The 8,922-nt window shown below is 38.3% G+C and overlaps 1 protein-coding gene across 1 annotated transcript; it reads right to left on the minus strand.

Annotated features, from left to right (window-relative positions):
- Window positions 1–387: 387 nt before the first annotated feature.
- LOC148977484 (uncharacterized) lies at window positions 388–3,634 on the minus strand. Its single transcript, XM_089135197.1, has 6 exons — window positions 3,542–3,634; window positions 3,254–3,371; window positions 3,019–3,126; window positions 2,762–2,929; window positions 2,419–2,583; window positions 388–720 (listed from the first exon to the last, which is right to left on the minus strand). The coding sequence occupies exons 1-6, from the start codon at window positions 3,620–3,622 to the stop codon at window positions 521–523; spliced, it is 840 nt and encodes a 279-aa protein (XP_088991323.1). The 5' UTR covers window positions 3,623–3,634; the 3' UTR covers window positions 388–520.
- Window positions 3,635–8,922: the final 5,288 nt, after the last annotated feature.

Below are 8,922 nucleotides of genomic sequence, written 5' to 3' on the forward strand. Positions count from 1 at the left end.
ATTTTTCCATTAAGCACTAAGGTAAAAGCATTATTACCTCAAAAAATCTTTTTTTTTTTAGGACCCGATACACCACTATGTACGCTTGAAAATAAAATGTGGCGTTTTGAATAAACTTCTGATAATAAAAAGCTTTTGACGTAACATTGAAATCCTTCCTTTGGTGTCATAATATGATGCCCATATATAGTTGTCAGTCGGTTTTAATCTGCAGGATTTATGGTAATTGAGAGAATGAGTGTGCATGCACGTCCCATTTACAACTGATTGGAATTCATTAACACACACACTTCTGTGTAATCTGATGTTTTCAAAGTAGTTGTGAATCAGGAGAAGAATTTTCTGCAATGTCTCTTTACGCACAAATCACTTACATATGTACTTGTATATTTACGAACGTTTCATGAATGAGATCCTTTGAGTGGGATTAGGCTTTAAAAAAAAGAAAAAAGAAAAGAAAAAGGAAAATAAAACACAAAGTTGACAGATTTTAAAAACAAAACATAGAGTGGTCTCTTTCCTAATCTTCTGACTCTGGACTACTAAGGTCATACTCGTCATCAGTGTCCGTACTGCATTCTGTGTCCTGTATCTGGAGGTCGTCAACTATAGCCCTGTACGTGCTCACAGCATTTTGGAATAAACTCCCCAGTATGGAGGACCTCCGCATGAGGACACTTTTCCAACCAGATGCTGCATCCTCTGACATGTCACCAAAATCTGTAACATACATAAACATAAGAATTACAAGTATTGTCCCAAAATCATAGCATGTAGAGCCACATAGAGAGAAACATTTGGTTGTTTGTTGCATGAAATCTTAAACAAGTGAAACAAGGACATTTAATTGTCATATACTGTGGTTACTGGGGGGTGGGGTTGAGGTGAGGATAGACCAAACAAAGTGTGAGGGTGGAGTATGACTAATATGGGTGTGATGGCAGTGGGACAAAACTAAACAAATAGACTGGTACCAGCTCAACATGACTTTTTAGCACTCTGTACCTACCACTTTTGGTTACACCTCTGTTGAGGTTACAACGATGATATGTAAATATTGGAGATTGCCAAGTTGTCATTGTTATCACCAGCATCGTAATGTCTGAGCATGCCCTCAGCAGCTATCTGTCAGTGTTAGCACGGACAGGACGGCTGATAAGGCATAAAAAAAAAATTTGTTTGTTTCCGGTTTCCGACCGACCCTGTCAATTATTACGACCCAAATTTATTTTATGAGCTTGGGGAAGAAATAATAAAAATTAAATAAATACACAAATAAAAAACTTTGAGGCGAACTATAAATTTACGTTTTTGTCTTTTTTAAGTTTTTGTACGCGTGCTGTACAAATTTACGTTTTTGTACAGCACGCGATGCAAGATGCATCTTGTCCTCCAGCAATGCTATAAACAAACGAGGCAGATATCGTTCGTCAAACTGAACTATAACACATATTATACAAGTCTTTTTTTTGTCATTTCTGTCTTTTTTTGCCGGATTAGAACATCAATAAAAAACCAAAAAATAACTAGGGAATCACTTAACCGAGAGAATGATTCTGATTTTATTACATTTATTGCAAGTTGCGATCGATTGTGGATAATAAATGTAGGCCTACTGTATTACTGATGGTAAGGTTGCGCTGTTGACGCTCGCGCAGAAAAATCTACACACATGAGCGGAGCACAGGTTTGACCTAAAAATATCAAAATTGAAAATACTGTGGAAACAAAAACACCTACATCTTGGATGCCCTTGAGGTAAGCTAAAACATATCAAAAAATAATTTTGTGAACTATCCCTTTAATGTCAAGCCCTGAATAATTTCCTACCCATCCGTTGCTGCCACTGAAAAAAAAATTATAAAAAAAAAAAAATCCCTACCGACCCATGACCTGAACTGACAATCAACCGGAACCAAACTTTTTTTTTTTTATGCCTAAGAGTAAATATTGCCATCTCCCCAAAAACGTGCCTGTATTGTGATGAATACAGAATGCTGTTGATTTTATCTGCTATAGTCATTGCTGTTACCATCTTTTCCACGTTGGTGATGTTTACTTCAGTGGGTAGTTTACTTCAGTGTCGCTATAGCCACCAATTACATTAAATGGTACTTTTATGCAGTGGTAAACAAAACGTCTGTAACCAGAGAACCGTAATTTCCCAACTATTAGCCGCAGTTTATATTGATTTTGCAAAATTTCTTCAGCTATTAGGTTAATACACGGGGGCAGTTAATATGGAAGTGATATGGTTTTGTTTCTTTTAACTTCCATAAAACACTGCCCTGCGGCTTATACACAATGTGGCTAATACACAGGAAATTACTGTTATCAAGTTGAGGTGAGTTGAGCAGTAGGAAAGGGACTAATTTAGTGAGAGAAAAAAAAAAAATTCAGAATTTCACTTACAGCGGCAGCCCATTCTGATGTTCTCTTTAAGCTTATCCACTGCCTTTATCTCCTTTCGTAGAGACGTGATGTGCTGAGACATCTCCTTCACAAGGATGCTCTGCTCTTCCTCAAGCCGTCTAATTAGCATTGTTTGGTCAAAAACAGACCGTTTTAATCTGAAGGAGTGGCCTATGGGTAGAGGGAATTGATGGAAATATGAAAAAAGTGATTTAGTATTCACAATTAAGTTACAAACCCAAACATACACATAGATAGACAGATTGAGAGATAGAGAGAGTTTGTCATTGCTATACCATACGCATGTAGGCATACATTTTAGAAAACATGTCAAGATAGGCTACCATACCATCCTCACTTCTCTCCCAAGGCAGGATGTAGTCCTCTGTCAAATTGGAAGCCAATTCCCCATCAATCGTATCCTCTGCAATAGTATTGTAGAGTACAATCTTTTGTCTTAGTTTGTTTTTTAATTCTCTTATTTTTCTTCTCTTTCTTTGTCTGGTCTGGTTGCTATCTGCAAAGTGAAACAATAAAACTCTAAGGAAAACAGAGTTTTTGTTTGTTTGCATTTGCAATGTGCCATTTCAATATTTGTCAACCAACCATGCTGACGATAGAGGTCCTGCTTCTTGCGTAGCAGGGACACTATGATACTTTCTATCTCAGCCCTGAGATCCTCTGTTGCTCCCTGTTGTGTTGTGCTACTTGGCTCTGAATAGGTAACACAGTCAAGCGATAGTTTCATTTGAAAGATTCTGATCACCTTATGTAGTTCATATTTGAACAAAGTAACTAACAGTTGTATTTCTGAAGAGTCCGAGCACTGTGCATGATTTACCTGTGATTGCCCACTCCTGAACATCACACACCCACTGCTGTGCTGTTTGTTCAGTGATGCCATTTCTCAGGCTGAAATCACTGAAGCTGGCAGCTTCCACCTTTGCCCTCTCTGAGATCTTTAAATGACACACACACACAAAAATTCGGGATCAAGAAATTCATTAATCTACAGTTTAAAAATCAGTGTATGAATGAGCTTATTACAGATGGCCAGACTCCAGCTACGCTGTTTGTTATTAAAATGTATGTTGTGCCTGGCCAGAGGAACATAGAAAAATGTCCTTACCTTGATGTATCTGTTGGCCAAGACCTTGTGAAGGTTTGCTGTTTTTTTTTTGTTCCACCCCATGGCCTGTTGAGTGAGCATATTTTCTCTCCCTGATTGAAAAAACATAAATCTGCATGAGTGATTGGATCAGTTTAAATGGGAAATACCATTGCAGTTAGACATGACTTAATACAACAATTACTTTAGTGAGAGGAAAACATGAAAATGACATTTTAGAAGTCAGAAATACCTCCTCACGGTGTATGGTTTGTAATATGTCATACCAACCTGCCTTTGTCATGTATTTCGTGACAAGAGCTGCCCTGGAGAGGAAGCTGTTTACCTACATGTAAAAACAATACAGAAATTAATGTATTCCCATTACTTAACACAAAAAAAAAAATACACAAAACATGTATCCATATTATTAGTATTTTTTTTAATAATATCTGATCGTCAATTAGCTCTCCCCTTATAATGCCATGGAAATTAAAACGAACACACCCTTTCAGTGGTCTCCATACACAACCAAATTGGCAAGATCGAGCCTGAATTTTCTAAGTTGGGAACAACCTTGGATATTAGAGTGACATAGCCAACTGGGCTGTGACATAGCCAACAATCAAACAGATCTCAATCCTCACTGACTTCCATATAGTAGGAAAAAATACACACTATGGTAGTCAATGGGGATTGAGATCTGTTTGATTAAAACATTCTTCCAAAAAATCTTCCTGTGTTCAGCAGAACAAATAAACGCATAGAGGTTTGGAACAACATGAGGGTGAGTAAACGATGATAGAATTTTCATTTTTGGGTGAACTAACCCTTTAAATGGTGCAGCTCAGAAGGAACATAGCTTGAAATAATGATAGAACATCTATACACCTACACTGCTGACTTCACTTTTTACTCAGACATATTCAAATGGGTGTTGCAACTGCAGTTCAGAAAATGCTGATGGCCATTCTAACAAGCATAGATCTTTGTTTGATATCCTGATGTACTTTATCCTTCACACTCTGCTTATCTCACATGTATCAGTTAAGTCTCCTATGTCCACATAGTTACTAAGTCAGCAATAACAAACCTGCTCAACTTCCTCTCCGACAGTGTTCCCTGCTCCATCCTGATTCCTGCCACCCCATCTCACCTGTAACAGTGATTTATCATTACCTTCTAATGGTAAAAGTGTAATGTAATGTATTATATTAAACTTACTCCATTTACAGTCATTTCAGGTACCTCGCATTTTGCGGTGTGCGCTTTGGCGTGCATGACACTCAGAAATGGCCTCATTTCCATCAACGGCTGCATATCGGTGAAATTATCAGCCACCTTGCTTAGGTAGGGCCAGTACCTAGAAAACAAGAGCATCATTATTGGTATTACCAACACAATTTGCTTGGAAATCAATCGAAAACTACGACTCAGACTAAAACATTCAGGTATGCGTCATTTGATATACAGTAGGTTTACCAAGAGAAGTTACCTGCAGATAACATCCATTGCGAAGAAGGTAACATTTGCCCTCTCTGCCATGTCCTTTTGGATAAACATTGGATATGCGAAGATTTCTCCACGGTAGTGGTTCAGGGCACGCAATAATATCCCGTGTCTGATTGATAAGAGACAATGAGTTTAGTAATGATCAACATACACAAAAAGAGTTGCTCTAAATCCTTACGCACACACTAACATACACTTTCTTCCTCTCTCTCGTACAGTCACATTTCTTGTTTTTACTTTACATCAAAAAATGACATTCAGGTGAATAAATAGATTAGTGTCCACAACATGAATGACACTGTACAGGAACACTCTCCTGAAATTCGAACACACCTGCAAACTGCCACCTGAATGCCCTCTTCATCAATTTTTGAGGAGGATTTGTTGGATGTCTCCTTACTCGCCTTGAACCTCGACACCCCACACGTCCCACTGTCATTTGCCTGTGAAGTCAGCAGTTACTCATTTCAACAAATATACACACACATCTTACACACATAAATAAACAGATTATGGTATGCAGAATCAAACTTACTCTTGCCCCGCTGTTTCCTCTGATTTTCTCCAGAAAGGTCAGAACTTCATCATCTTTGGCTATAAACAAGCCCTCATATAAAGACGGTTCCTCGGTTCTGTACAAATGATCACAACATACCTAATTTAACTAATGCAGTAAATGCACATTACTCTACATGCAACTATTTCAATGACAATGTTCTTGTTAAAAAACAAGTGAGACATTACATACCCTCTTGATTTTCGGAAGCGGTAATGTTTTCGGTTGCCATCACAACACACTGCCAACATGTCAGGTTGACAGGCTGGACAGCAAAAAGAGTCAACTTCAGACATCATGTCCTCTGAATGTTTGCATAGGCAATATTCAAAATAGCTCTTTTGAAACATATCCGCACAGATTTTCCCCATCTATGAAATGAAAAAACAAACAATGGATTTAGAGGAAGAAAAAAAAAACATACCCACAAAATTACAAATACAGTCATAATTGTGTGTTACAATGTGATTCAGGCAGACTAACCCTTCCTCCTTGAACAGACTGGTGCTTCAACAGCTTTAAAAAAGCATGTCTTGAAAGCGAGGGAGCTGACAGTTTCATGTTAGAGAAAGCCTCAAACACTTCAAATGCATACAACGTTTGGCAGTTTGTGGTGCTTGGCCAATAATTATATTGCATAAGGTCTTTTACCCCTGGAGTCCATTCAGTCTTGCACTTTGGACAGACCTTTCGAGGTAAAGACACCTCATATCGTCCTGTCAAAAAAAGAAACACATAGGGATGTCAATTTTCACAAATTCCCATGATCGGTCGTCGTTCAAATTAACGATCGATTAATCGTTAGCCTTAATATTGCAATATGTGTCTGCTCTGTCATATAGCCAACAGCTGGACAGGGTCTGTAAATGCTGCTCAAAACGCTGTTCATCACCAAATTAAAGAGAATGTTTTTTTTTTTTTTTGTCTAAGTAAAGGGCTGGTAGGATTGTAAAATATATCGATGTGATTGATAATTACATTAATTATTTAATAATCAAATAAAACGACAAATACAACGTCGTGTCACCAACCGCCTCAGATGTGCTTGTCAGAAGGTGTGACTGTTGTGGACATGCTCTTCCTGGAACAACACACTGAAAACAGCAACTAAACCCAATGAATTCTCAATGAACTAATAAAATAGTGTTCTCATGTTATGTGATATGACAGTCCCAAATTAATCACGGTTATTATTAGTCGTGCATTCTGCTTGAGCGGTGCGCGCTGACTAAATAACCGTTGAGCACTTTGCTAGTGTGTTGTTTAACTCAAAGAAACACATCCTATGAGATTAATCAGATATACTAAATAAACATAATAGTACTATTTATATCTGCACAAAATGACGTGAATGCACAAGTGAACTTGAACTAGGCCTAATGTTATGTGCCATTCAGAATGACTCATGTTGTGGACGCGCTCTTCCAGTAACAACGTGACACGGCATCTAAACCAAAAAATTCACAGTGTTTTATTACAATATTGTTTTCATTAAAATGTTATGTAATGTGATCATTGTCATTTGAGCCGTATGAATGTCGTTTGAGCAGCGCGGGCTAAAGATCACGCTTTAGTGTCAATTCTTAACCAAATACATCCAATATGACATAAAGCAGATACAGATTGGTGTCACTTAAACAAAATAAACTATTACAATTTACATTTCCACAAATTAAAAGGCTGTGAATGCACATGCCAACTTATTGTTATGATGAAGGCATAAAATAGTCCCAAACAAAACTCGGCACGCTCGCTAACATGTTTCGCGGTGGAGCAGCACACGCGCATGAGCACGCACGCGCATGGTTAATCGATGATCGATAAGTTTTATCAATTAAATTTCTTATCGACAATTAATCGATTGTCGATTTATCGTTGACATCCCTACATTAAATTAAGGATGTTTCATAGACACAATTGTGGTGAAGGGGATTGATAATAGTCATTTGACATGGCATTTGACATTAAAATGTCAAATGATGAAGTGAAACTGCTTTACTATGCTTGCAGACGTTAAGTTGGAACTGTTAAGTTGGTACTGAAACAAAAAGTAGGACTTCCAGAACCTACCATTCATGGTGACCAGTGATATCTGCCTCCCATTGGTGACCACAGTCTCTTCCGTGCATCCACATAATCCCTTTTGGTAGGGCAAAGGCAACTGACATACTGCAACACAGAAAAATGTTATTTATTTTTTGGAATTACTCTTAACTAGTTTATGGAAAATGTTGGATGAACATACCTTGCTCACAAAAGTGAGGCTGTCCATTCCCATCCACCACCACAGCTTTTGTTGGTGGAATAGGCTCTAGGTAGCCATGAAATATTGCCATCCTGCCATGGAAGATTTGCCTCCTGTGGACCTCTTTGTCACAATTGCCACAGAGGTATTCGAAGTCCAGAGGGACACACTCCAAACATCGAATCACGGCCTGCACCTCATGGCATTTCTGGCATATTTGCCTTAATACTCTCTGTGCCGAGAGTTTGGCATCAAGGAGTACTGGCCTTGCTTCCCTAGCTCTTGCTCCAGCGAGTACCTGACGTTGTGTCCAGGTTGTGTCTGCTGTTGCCACTGGAACTTCAAGAGAGGCAAGAGTACCCCTTAATTCTCGAAGACTATTTTCTGAAAAATAAAACAACTGTTTAACCATCTTTGTTTTGGGGACGCATAATTCAAATTCAGTTTGACCATGGAACTTTCAGTTGGTTGAATGCTTTTTTGACTTGAATGCTTTTTTGACTTTAACAACATTATAAAGTGATAGCCGCTGCCGCCACCCCCACCACACACACACACACACACACACACACACACAAGCAGGCGCAATGGTTTGTATACTGTACAAACTGTATATTCTATCCCCTTACCCTGCTCCTATCCCTAAACCTACCAATCACAGGAAACATTCTGCATTTTTACATTTTCAAAAAAACATTACTTAGTATGATTTATACACTGTTTTCCTCATGGGGACCGCTGGCTGGTCCCCACAATGTAGGTGATTTCAGGTTTTACTATACTTGTTGGGACATTTGGTCCACACAATGTAATATAAACATGAATACACACACACACGGAGACATACAGATACTCACCGAGACTTGCAGTCAATTCTAGTCCTTCTATCGGGACTTCCTCACTCACTGGGTTCACAGAAGCTGCAGAGGCAAATAATTTGGGTTATCCATTCTATCAGACTCTTGAAGCATCATACATTTTTTAGTTTTTATAATTGCCCCCAAAAAAATCCAAATTTCCATCTGTCAAATGGGGTTAACAACACCATATTTCAACCCACAGATAATTTGTTTATAATCTTAATTATTT

This window comes from Pimephales promelas, chromosome 9 (genome assembly GCF_988280905.1).
Source record: "Pimephales promelas chromosome 9, fPimPro1.hap1.1, whole genome shotgun sequence".
Lineage (NCBI taxonomy): Eukaryota > Metazoa > Chordata > Actinopteri > Cypriniformes > Leuciscidae > Pimephales > Pimephales promelas.

Excerpts from the sequence above, each read along its gene's own strand:
- LOC148977484 (XM_089135197.1), bottom strand. The coding sequence starts at position 3,622 with ATGCTCACTCAACAGGCCATGGGGTGGAACAAAAAAAAAACAGCAAAC. Across the intron at positions 3,372-3,541 it reads TGGCCAACAGATACATCAAG|ATCTCAGAGAGGGCAAAGGT; the intron begins GTAAGGACATTT and ends TGTCATTTAAAG. Across the intron at positions 3,127-3,253 it reads TCAGGAGTGGGCAATCACAG|AGCCAAGTAGCACAACACAA; the intron begins GTAAATCATGCA and ends TTACCTATTCAG.